The sequence below is a fragment of the Moschus berezovskii genome, chromosome 2, assembly GCF_049115385.1.
Source record: "Moschus berezovskii isolate FMDL1 chromosome 2, NW_MosBer_1.0, whole genome shotgun sequence".
In the NCBI taxonomy this organism is placed as follows: domain Eukaryota; kingdom Metazoa; phylum Chordata; class Mammalia; order Artiodactyla; family Moschidae; genus Moschus; species Moschus berezovskii.
Genome location: NC_142461.1, coordinates 94,145,798 through 94,157,992, shown reverse-complemented (window position 1 = coordinate 94,157,992; position 12,195 = coordinate 94,145,798). Strand labels below are relative to the sequence as shown.

The following is a 12,195-nucleotide window of genomic DNA, read 5'->3' as shown; positions in this document are numbered from 1 at the left end:
ATTGGGTCATCTGTCTCTTTATTACTGAGCTGTAAGAGTTTTATATATATATATATACACATATACAATACACAAATAAATACATATATAAATACACAAATAAATATATAAATATATATATATTTATACACACACACATATGATACAAGTCCCTTATCAGATATATGATTTGCAAATATTTTCTAGCATTCTGTTGGCTTTTCACTTTCTTGACAGTGCCACAAAATTTTAAAAGTCCAGACATTTTTAACTTTGACGTTCAAATTTACTTTTTTTGTTGCTTGTGCTCCTGGTGACCTATCTAAAAATCCATTGCCAAATCCAAGATCATGAAGATTTACCCTTATGTTTCCTTCTAACCTGGAGAAGGGAAAGGCTACCCACTCCAGTATTCTGGCCTAGAGAATTCCATGGACTGTATAGTCTATGGGGTTGCAAAGAGTCGGACACGACTGAGCAACTTTCACTTTCCTTCTAACAGTTTTACATTTTTATGTAACACCTCTTCATTTAGATCTTTGGTCCAATTTGAGTTAATTTTTGTATGTAGTGCAAAGTGGGGCCCAACTTCATTCTCTGAGTTCCAGTTCTGGGGGCAGGGACAATGGCGTTCTCTGTGTGACATTTTCACTTTAGGAGCTGAGCGCTTGGTAGTGAGGGGCAGTAAGCCTGCTCCTGGCTTGTCTCTCCAGGAGCAGCTGGGGCCTCAGTATTCTCTGTGGCACTGTGTCCCAGGCAGATCCCCCATCCCACGAGTGGGGGCTGGGCTAAAGAAAGAAGCCCCCACCTCTGCTGTATTTGAGTGGAACTCAGCCTCTGCAACAGGTGGCTGCTGCAGGATGATAAACGCCCTGTCCCTTCCAGGAAAATAACCCTCCAGATGGGAGCTGAAGGGAGAGGGAGCCCTGTATTCCCAGCTGCAACAGGTAACCAGAGTTTCCCTCTTGCTGAATCAGATGAAGGTGGTGGGGGGTAAGGGTAGGGTGAACAAGTCTTGGTTCAAATACCACAAGCTCAATTTTCTTATTGAGTTTTAGTAAATTTTCCTGAATGAATGTTTTTTTCAGTGGCTGCATACCCTTCTCTGGACCATTTCCAGAGATTAAAAAATTTGTTAGAAACTATTTTCACCAGTTTTGCTGTGAGGTAGGTAAATAGAACTCTTAAATGTCACGCCACTGTAGACTCTTTTTGATAACTCAAAGTCATAAGACTGTAGGCAGTAGAAAGCCAGAAAACTCAAATCCCAGTGCCCACATAATAATTCACTCTGTAAGTATTGATTAAGTATCAACTATGAAAATGGCCAAGAACTAAAAATGGATTGAGTTGACGGTAACTAAAGCAAGGGGTTCTGCATTGGCAGACATACCATTATCCATATACTTTATGGAATATCTATTAATATAACATGAGATGTAAGAATGGAAGATAAAAAGCTAAAAATCTATTTTAGGAATTAGATTTTCACAAAAAGAGAACACGTAAACCAAGGCAGCCTGCACTAAGTGCCCAGAGAATAAATGCTCCAGTTTTTTAGGGTATGGGCAGGGAAGATTTCTGTGGCAGGAGAGTGTGCTGAACCAGGCTTGGAGGAAGGGTAGGATTCAGGCGTGTGGGATTGGGGGCAGGACACATCTCAGGCAGAGGTGCTGAAGAGGGATTGTATTTGGTGTGTTTGAGCAATGAGTAGACCTTTCTGCTTGCTGTTCAGTGATCAAGTTGGAGAAAAGTGGTAGTGACCAAAGCAGAAGATTGGTTGTTGGACCAAGGAGTTTGGACTCTGTCTTGTGGGCTGCTGAGGGCAATGAGCACCATCAACTACAAACTGACACTTGCTGTCTACCTCTATAAGGGTTAAAGCATGTGCTGCTGACCTTCAACAACCTCTGAAAGGAGTTCAGGGTGGATCGCAGAAATGAGGCACTCTGTGCTTGGGATGGGGTGGGGGAACTGGCAGGATAGATCTTCAGATAGGTATTTTGAGGATCTCATTTTATAGGTCCAATTCTTATGTCTCCTCATATCTAAAAAGCACTAAAATCCTTCATGGTGATGACTGATTCTCATCACTGGCAAAAAGCTTCATGAGACTAGCAGAAACCTTCTGTACATGTGCTTGATTGTATGTATTTCCTCCTTTGCCAGAATCAGGTGTATACTGCTCCTCTTTGGAGCAGTCTCTCAGAGCTACCTGAGGCACCATTTCCCAGGCTGCAGTCCTCATTTTGCCCCAAATAAAACAGCACATAACTCACATTGTACATTTTTTTTTTTAAAGTCAACAGTGCTTTTTAGAAAAAAGTGAGTTAAGAGATTTTAGGAAAATGGTTTTGCCTGTAGTGTGTAGATAGAATGAAGTGTGTGGGTATGTGTGTGTGCACGTGTGAGCTCAGAGGAAGGCCGGAGGCAAGGAGACTAGTTATTATACTCTTACTGGATTAAGTGAAGGGGGTGGGAATGGAAAGAAAGTGTATGGTAAAATATTATCAGGACCTCAATAAGGCCAACTAATTGTTAAAAGAGACATGCAGTTTCCCTCAAAAAATACTAGAACCCAAGGCGATAGGGGCTGATGTAGTAATTTAAGATACCACGCAAATTTTATTCATGGATTTCTCTTGCGGTAACTATTTACAATTAAACAGGGCCTCTTTAATTTTGAATTCGCACGTTTCTCTTCCTTCTTGTTGCTTCAAGTCCTCTTCCCCACAGTTCGCTTTTATTTGTTCTCCAGTTAATCTCTGGTATGTTTTTGAAGGAGGAAATTTAGGGTTGCAACAACGCCAAAGATGTATGATTTCAAAGATGAGTTTTCTCCCTTGAAAACAGATATCCGCCTAGAAAGGGGAGGCACGTGGCCAACTCTTGCCTTTCAGCACATCTACGTGACCTTCAAAACTCCTTAGGACATGCTGGTTTGCTGCGGGGCTGCACCCCCGTCAGACTCAGGTTGGCAGAATCTCCCGGGGCTGCCGGGTGTGCACGGCTTGCGGTTCTGAAGCTAGAGTTCACAGAACAATACAAAGACACGGACAAAAGCCAAACCACAGAACCCCATGCCTTACCACAGTGGGCTGATGGGTGAAGTCGCGGAAGAAAGGTTCTGCTCTTGCCCTTTTAAAATCCCAGTGCAGCAAACACACCGGCGCGCGCGCGCACACGCGCACACACACACGCACACACGCCCGATCGGCTTTTCCCACTCCCTGCCACACTGCACCAGTGTCCTTCCCCGAGTCCTGATTCATGAACCGTGCCACCTTTGTCTCATTTTAAACTGTGCAGACTATTTTCATCCTCCCACCCGCCTCCCAGTTTCCCCCTCTCCCTTCCTCCCCTGGAAAGCTCTGATGTAAGGCGCTCGCTAGGTGGGAGAGCGCTTCTCTCCATCGGCTCGGGTCGGGTAGATCCCGAGAAGCCCCCCTCCGCGGGACCTCCGCTGGCGGGGGCCGCTGCTGCCCGGAGGTCCGCTGCGGGCGCGGGGGTGAGCGCCTCGATCCCTTTAAGGTGTCGCCGCGCTCGCAGGAGCCGGCGCGGGTCCCGAAGCGGGTGGGGAAGTCCTGCCGCCCTCCCCCGCCTCCCGCTTGCGAGCGTCCGGGGGGCCCAGGCGTCCTCCGCCCGCCGCGCACGGGCCGGCCATGCGGCGGTGAACCATGTCCTCCTCCTCCTGTGCCAAGAACGCGAGCGCCGAGCGGCCGCACTCGCCGACCTCGCAGGTACCGCCCCCTCCGCCCGCTCCTCGCCCCGCCCTCGCGCCCGCGAGCCGGGCCCCGGGTCCCGGGAGTCGGCGGCCGCGCTCCCCACCCCTGCGCCGCGTCCCCCTCTCCCCCCGCCCCTCTGCTTTCTCCTCCTCCTCCTCCTGCTCCTTCTCACCTCGTCCTGTCTCTGCGCTTCCGCTCCGGAGTCCGCAGCCTTCCCCAGCCCATGCCGCCGGGGACTCGGACCCCGCACCCCGAGAGTCTTTGTTAATGGATGTGGTGGGTGCTCGCGGGCGGCTCTTCCCGGGCCTCTTTTCAGCCGTCGAGGCTTGAGTGGGTGGGTGGGGTGGCGGCTGCATGTGGGGACCGTGGAGGAGACTTGGGTGCGGGCTCTGGGGAACCCCCGGGGAGCTGGTCGCCAGGCGGACTCCAGCCTGGGGTGGTCGCCCGGCTCCCCACGGCCGCGTCCTCATGCGCTTCTCTCCGACCCCGTGTGTCGAGTGCAGGTGGCCCGAGGCACCACGACCCGGAGGAGCAGGTTGAAAAGATCCGATGGCAGCACCACCTCGACCAGCTTCATCCTCAGACAGGTAGGAGGCGGGCGCGGGGGGCGGGGGTGGTGGTGTCCGGAGCTGAGCGCAGCCCCCTGGTGCGGGCGCGGCGGCGGGGTCCCCGCGCGCCCCTTCCCTTCCCGGGCGTGCCCTGCGGCTGGTCCTTCTCCCGCCGTCCCGGCTCCCAAGTCTTAGGGTCCCGGGAAGTTAGTACGTGTGGACGCGAGCCGGCTGGGACCTAGTTGAATTTAAGACTGGAAGTATTTCTTTTTGCACCTTCGATGCGCGAGGAAACCTTTTTAAGTCGTGTGACTTGACCAGAGCCCCGGGCGCCGGACAACTGCTTTGACAACTGCTGTTAGAAGCTCTTCTGTTTTGCCCTATTTTGAATACTCTCCTTTGTCATTTCCGAGCTCTGGTCAAAAGGAAAGACACTTTGAGCAGAAAGTTTGGTCTCGCTTTGGGACCTATTCTTTGGTTCGCTCGGTTAGGGAAAGACTGCCGGATCTGCTCAAATCCAAGTAAGCGAAGACCTGCACTGTTTCTGGGGTCTGGCTGCTGCTACACTTAGTATTTGTTTTCTCAGCGACTGCTTTCTCCTGCGTGGTTCTAGCGCGCGTTGAGTATGATAAAGATCACTGGTTCCACCGAATGCCGAAGTGCCTTTTACCTTGACACAGGAAATTGGTCCTTAATTTCGTACTGTCCTTGGGCTACAGAGAAACCACTCCTTCATAGCTGCTGGGTGCTAGAGAGATCATGCGAAAAGGAATCACCTTCATTTCTCTTTGGAAGAGAAGCTATCGAGGTGTGTGAGTTCAGGGTACCCTGGGAGGACCGTGGTCATCGCACCAAGGCTCCGCGGTGGGCTGCTGGAATGACCTTGGGGAGTTCTTTTCCCTCTAGGTAACTCAGATCATCATGTACTGTGTTTTTAAGCTATGATGGCAGCTGCATTATGTTTCTTTAGTGATTATCCTCAATTTAAACAGATTACCCCTGAGGAATGGGTATTAGACTCAAAATTGGACTCAGACCTCTCCTAAAAAGTCCATAAAGCGTATTTACATAATATTTATTACACAGGCATTCATTTTCTTCAGGAACAGAAATTACTGCAACTACTCTTTCCTTCAGTGAGTACTAAGTGTGTGCATTATTAAAATAAATACATTTTGGATTCTGAATTCAAAAAGTGTATTCTATCCTTTTTGTAGTGTTTAGATTATTTACATATTTAATAAAGCAAACACATTCTTCCTCTTTTACAAAAATTGACTTATGTGACTGAGATCTTGTTTATGTTTATTTTGTAGATGCGAATTTTTGGTAGTGTTTTATAAATATAGATTCTTAGAAATACTAATTATACAGTAGTGTATTCCATGAGGCATTTGACACTTTTGAGTTTATCTATACCATCACTTCAGTAATGTTTTATTCTTCCAAGCACAATCAATATTCTTTATATTAATCTTATTCTTTCCTCAAGTTAAATAGTAAGTTAGATAAGTCATGTATAAGTTCTTGTTAAATGTGCTGGTGTGTGTCGGCTTAAAAATGTAGAAAGTATTCATGCTGAGTAATTTTGGGAGTAATTTAAACTGTCGCAGATTTTGGGAACAAATATATTTCATAAGTCTTTCTGGAACTAGGCTAGGATATGTTGGTTTAATAAGATGATCTAATTTAAATTTGGACATTTTGTTGTAATGATATTATTAACATATACACAATCTTACTAATTTTTCTGCACAGAAATAATACATAATTTTTATGAGGACTTACAGCTCAGTAAACATTCTGTATATGATCTTCTTTAAGTGTCATGATAAAGACTTCTATAATGACTATGATAAAATAACTGAGGAATTTTTATTTATTTGACAAGAGATGAAAACTGATTCCAAATGAAACTTTAACTTTGTATTTGAAATTAAATTGAACAGTTTTCACCCAAATGCCAAAAAACAAAAATTTGTTTAAAAAGAAGACCAGCAGCTGTTTAATGTTACTGGAGACTTGTTATTTGTAGAATGACCAGTGATTTACTGTTCTTGAATTTTTGATCTATTTCACAATCTGTGTGATGCCTTTGCACAAGAAGAAGATAGTGAAGATATCAGTAAAAACAGTGCTGCTCATTTCTCTGCCATATAACCTACAAAGATACGGGGGTAAAGCTTTCACTTATTTAAAAAAAAATGAATCAGAGAGGAAAATCTGGGCTGGTGGTGAAGAATAGAGGACAGTCGGCAAACTCATCAAATGGAACAGTGTTTATTGTTTGAGCTGGTAAAAAAATCTCAGTGTTCATGTGTATATATGCACAAATGAATGTATGTACACATGCATACACATGCACACGTGTGAGTTGGCCTGAAAAGGAACAGATTAAGACAGAGAGCCTGTCTCTCCCTCTGAGGACTGCTCACAAAACCCCTCAGGCATCTTTGACCTTATTCGCTGATCTGCTAGATTGCTGCCCTCCACAGTTTAGGAGGGATGGAGGTTTTGGAATGAATCCAGGGAGCAACTAAATGATTTCTTTGAAGAAAGGTGAGAAGGTTAAGTATTTTGTCACTGAAAAAGAGAGAACTAGGGGTGACCCAGTAGTGATCCTTAAAGTGTACAGGAAGACTGTCCTTTGGAAATTTGGGGCTGTTCTGTCTTAGTGGAGGATAAAACTCAACAATTGGCTACAATTAGAAAGGAATGATACTTTACAGCAAGACTTTTCAAAGAGTGTTGATATCACTGAAATGGCTTTCCAAGAAAGGCTGTAGAATTTTCTCTCAGGAGATCACTTTTGACAGGCTATTTATGAATGGATTGTTTATTCATGTTTTAAATTTTTAGGAAGCACTTACTAAACATTTGATATGTACCTTTCCCTGCACTAGATACTGTGGAATAGGAATGAAAAGATGAATGAGACACAGCCACTGTACCTAAAGGATTTTCTGATATAGTTACAGAGACATAGATGTATACAATTAATATGGTGAAATGGAGCAAGGAATTAGGGTGTCTGCAGAATGCCCATGTGTGCTGAGTATATGAGATACCGTGGGTGTCATAGCACATGCACTTTGTGTGGTAGAGTACTCCAGGTAACTCTCACTGGGGTTACTCCCAGTTTTTCGCTCCTCTGGGGTTCAAAGGAAAATCTGATCAGAGTGGCTTGTTGACTTCTCCTTAAGACTGCCCTTATGAGAACTGCAGAGTCTTATAAGACCTGGCTCCTACCAGCTTCCAGCCTCATCCTAGGCCACGATCTTAGTTCTGGAAACAGATCTTGAACATACCATTCTCCCTCCTGCCACTGGCCCTATGCACATGTGGAGTTCTCTGTGTGGAGGCTCTCCCCTCTGCCTAGCGGATTTTTAATCTTCCTTGAAACCTAACTTTAGTTTTCACTTCTTTTTCTAATCTCCCTAATAAGGTCAGTTCCTTAACCAAGTACCCAGAGTGCACTGTGCTAGTTCTCAATAGTACCATCGCTGTTTATTTAACATTTAACTATTTAACATATCATTACATGTTTTGTTAATGTCCATTTCTCCATCCAGATAACAGATTCCACTGGGGCAGGGACATGTCTGCATTTGGTCTCCTCAGCATTTTCTCCTCAGCATTTAGCATAGTAGGTGTTCAATAAATATTTGAAAGAAGCACTGGTTATAGACACATTTCTCTGATTTGAAAGAATGAAGGGGTAGATGGAATGATGGAAGACTATCTTGATATATTTTAGGCATGAGGTTCTGCTCCAATATTACACTCTTTATTTAATGGGGGAGAAATTGCCTCCTAACTGCTATCCCAAATTTAGTGACTTAAAAAAAAACATTAAACATTTTTTTTTTTTCTGTGTACTAAGCAGACACACTTATTTCTGTGATGTTATCTGGGTACTGAGAAGGCTGAAAGGTCTGATGTATCCTTACATGTGTGGTTGGTGGTTGGTGCTGGCTGCTGGCTGAGAACTCAAGTGGAGTTTTTGGCAGAGGTTCACTTTCCATCCACCTGAACCTGTCAGTGTGGTTGCTTGAGTTTCCTCACAACATTGTATCTGGGTTCCAAGCAGGAGCATCCCAAGAAGTAAAGACTGAAGCTGTAGACTTCATGGTGGTAGTTTAGACACTAAGTTGTGTCCAACTCTTGCAACCCCATGGACTGTAGCCCACCAGGCTCCTCTGTCCATAGGATTCTCCAGATAGGAATACTGGCGTGGGTTGCCATTTCCTTCTCCAGAGGATTTTCCCAACCCAGGGATCAAACCCAGGTCTCCTGCATTGCAGGTAGATTCTTTACTGACTTAGTTAGAAGGGAAGCCCATGTAGCTATGTAGACTGTAGACTTCATAGTAGCTATGTAGCCCTGTAGCCATGTAGACTTCATAGTTGATATCAAAAGCTACATGACTTCACTTCTGTTACAATCGCTAAGTAAAAACAAATCAAAGCGACAGCCAGTTTCAAAGGGAAGGAAAATAAACTCTCTTTTGATGGGGAGCAGCAAGGTCACCTTACAAAGGAGCAGATAGAATGGAAGATATTGTTGCAGCCATCTTTGGAACCATCTACTTTCAAGCAAGGTTCCTTCTGTGTTTTTTTTAGATATGCTAATCAGATGATCATTACAATGATTCAGTGAACCCACATTATATGTAGAGATCTAAAACACTTTCAGATACTAAGTTGATACTATAATAAAGCAAGTTGGCAAAAATATTCTTTGGGTTCTAATTTGAGCACCGGTTATAGACACATTTCTCTGATGAAATGCAAATTCATCAACAGAAGGTATATGCTTTGTGCATAGCTCTAAGAATAATCATATGCTTGAAGTCATGCATATGTGCAAAATTTATCCATAAACTTAGAATCACAGAATTTTAGAACAGGAAGAGATTGTGGAGGGAAAGTACTTTGATTCCCCATTTTCAGATGAATGAAATACAGACCCGAGGAGGTAAGGCCTTACCAAGGTCACACCAATAGATAGTAGCAGAACTGAGACAGGAGACTCTAGCACAGATTCTATAGTTTCCCCACCACAGTACACTTCATCCCTGAATAATCAAGCCAGGCACACAAACACACGTGGATATGGACACATGAAAAAACATACTCCTCTTAGATCCTAGAAATATTCCTAGTTTATATGGTTACTATGAAGAGCAAAGCAACCCCTGGAGATTCTGGAGACTCTAGTTTTTTCCAGTTTTATCATGGGATGGAATTTTTGTTTGCATGGTTTATGGTTCACGGAGGTTTCTTAGTTTCTTTACTTCCTAACGGTCTAGTCATTTCAGTAGCCAGTCTAACCAGAAAACAAAACAAAACTCAAAGGACTTGAAAGTTAGAGACAGGATTGAACAGGTGAGACAAGAGCTTAGAAGCTAAACGTAGAGGTTAGCAACATCAGGAAGCCACTTTCACCTCCAGGCTAGAAGGACAAGGGGAAGACATTGCACTGGAACCCAGGGGCCAGAATCAATTGGTGGATGCTGGAACTGCTGGGGTACTGTTCATATGAGCAAGAGACACAAAGGGGATACAGCCAGAGAAGCCATTTGAGGTGCAGAAAATGGGGAGAAACACTCTGGCTTCTTCATTTCTTCTGCTCCCCACTTCACCCCTGCCCAGTCTCTCACTGGCTGAGCTGGACACCAGCTGACTTAAGAGACTGGGGAACTGCCTACAGGCCGTGGCTCCCCTGAGACAGAAAGCAGAGCAGAGAAAGGAGAGGATGACTCTGAGGAAAACAGGCCAGGACTGGCACAACCATGATTATATTTCGACTGCGTGGAAGATACTAGTGAATCGTTTCCACCAGCCAAATCAGGAGTTTTCCTTGTACTGTAAGTAGACTGTCCTTGCTAAACGGTATAATCCAGTGACAGGGAACTTTAAGGAAAAGTTTATACCTCTTTCCTTTGTGAATTTTATCTGGAATGCACCTTCCGAAATTGAGTCCTGATAGAGCAAAAAAGAATTCTGCCTCTGGTGGCAAATGGTGCTTCATTATGGCTCTTGGACTTGAATAAATGGAACTGAATTTATGAAGCTTCTGATTGAGAAATCTAATTACTGGACAGCTAACCAGTTAAGCAGTCATTTTTGCTTTTCTCTGAGTTTCTGTTCTTGACACACTGAGTTCCCTAAATCTCAATTTTGTAGAATAAAGAACTATTTACCCTTCAGTTTAGGTTGATAAGATTTTATTGAAGCTTACATAAGTTCTGATTCACGTTTTAATCCTTCTAGAAAATTATAGGATGCTGCATGGAAAATGGAAATGGAACGTGGAAAATGACCTTGGCTTCACTGTGACCCTCTCCCTGTAATTACTCCACATGCTGTCCTAGACAATATTGTCCCTGGGAATCAAGGGGCAGAGACGGTTTCTTCATCAAGGGAAAAGGCAAGGGCAGGGTGGAAAAGAATGTAGTTTTGTTCAACCATGTTGTAGAGCTGGTTGCAGAAATCAGTCTCTTGGCCCCTGATGAGTCTACCGACTCAGTGGGCTCAGCTGGGCCCAGCACATAGAGTTCTGACCCATCTTTTCTGATTTAGGCTGTGACCTTGTCCAAGGTCATCATTGTCTTTCAAGTTTGGCCCTTTTGGTCTCCTTTTTGTGGCTTGGACTCAGAAGGAAGCATAAGCCTGAACCAGGGTGACTGGGCTTGTACCTCACTCAGATTCACTGAACCCCAGGAAATGGCCACAGACTTGTGGGAACTGGACAGGCAGCCCCATCCCATGCTCGGTCACTGCAGAGTGCTTCCTAAAACAGCAGCACCCTCACTGCCTGCTGGCCTTTCTCAGCAGGAGTGTGTGTGTGAGAGAATCTTCTGAGTCCCTGTCTGTGTAGGCAGAGCCCCTGGACGCTGTTTATTTCCTTTGAGCCCAGGTATGGCACTAGTATTTCTTTTGTGAGCTGTGCAGAGCACTTCCTTACCATCCCCAATCACACATCACATGTTCTCTAGATAACACCTCTGCAGATTTGAACCCATCAAGTTGATAAGACGAGCTAGGCTGTTATCCCCCAAGCACCCCCATAAAACCTCATCCTCATGTAAGAGGTGGGTATGGTCCTGCCTTCACACAGTTTCACGCCCTCTTTCTTCCTGAGCCAGGAAAATGTAGAAGAAGCACTCTTCGTTCTTAAAGAGTCTAAATTATGAACTTGATTACAGACTACGCATCAGGAATTTTACATGGATTTAACTATGTGAACTCGGGCAGGAAGAGGGTGAGGGCTAGAACTAGAAGCCTGAATTCATGAAGAGGCTAAATTATAGATCCAATTTTAAGGGAACGGTTTTTACTGCTTTCAAGTAACAGTAATGACAAGCTGTGTGGTTGCGCAGCCTGCATTCAGAAAGCGAGAAGGCTGATGAATTACCAACACCTGGCTTGAATACAGACGGTGCTTTGAAATTCCTTGAAGAAGGTTTTCATTTTAACTAGAAAAACATGTGCCTCTGTAAACTTTCCTACTTTCTTGATTCTGTCCTTATGACACCCATAAACAGAGCAGAGGTAATTACTTGAATCAGAAGGGATGGTGTAAAGCGTGTTGCTTTATGTACTGAAAGTGTTAGGTGGGGCTGTAAAAACGAGGGCCTCTCACTGAATCTTTCTGATCATTTCCCTGTAATCACTTGGATGACAAAGTGTGCCTATTTTATTTCTCCTTTTATGTTCTTTTCTGTTGGTGGAGGTATCTTTCTCCGGGGCTGCAATTTAAATTGCTGGAGCAGTAGTTTTGTTTTGAGAGGAAATATTTTATAAACAAACTTGAAAAGAATCTGCATTTTTTCCCCTAGGATGTCAGCATTACTAGAAATGGTAAGCTTTTGTTCTGTTCACTGTGTCTGAATATTATTCTTTTTTAACTCTTTGGGAAAATTTTTTTGCAGTTTCTTC

General features: G+C 44.3%; 1 protein-coding gene across 2 annotated transcripts in view; it reads left to right on the top strand.

Moving 5' to 3' along the window:
• The first annotated feature begins 3,656 nt into the window (after positions 1 to 3,656).
• The window catches only part of CACNB4 (calcium voltage-gated channel auxiliary subunit beta 4), a 286,688-nt gene continuing 278,149 nt past the window's right edge, over positions 3,657 to 12,195 (top strand). For both annotated transcript variants that reach the window (XM_088829434.1, XM_055398424.2), the window contains exons 1-2: positions 3,657 to 3,719; positions 4,208 to 4,291. In XM_088829434.1, the coding sequence (XP_088685560.1) occupies positions 3,657 to 3,719; positions 4,208 to 4,291 (147 nt within the window). The remainder of the gene's footprint in view (positions 3,720 to 4,207; positions 4,292 to 12,195) is intronic.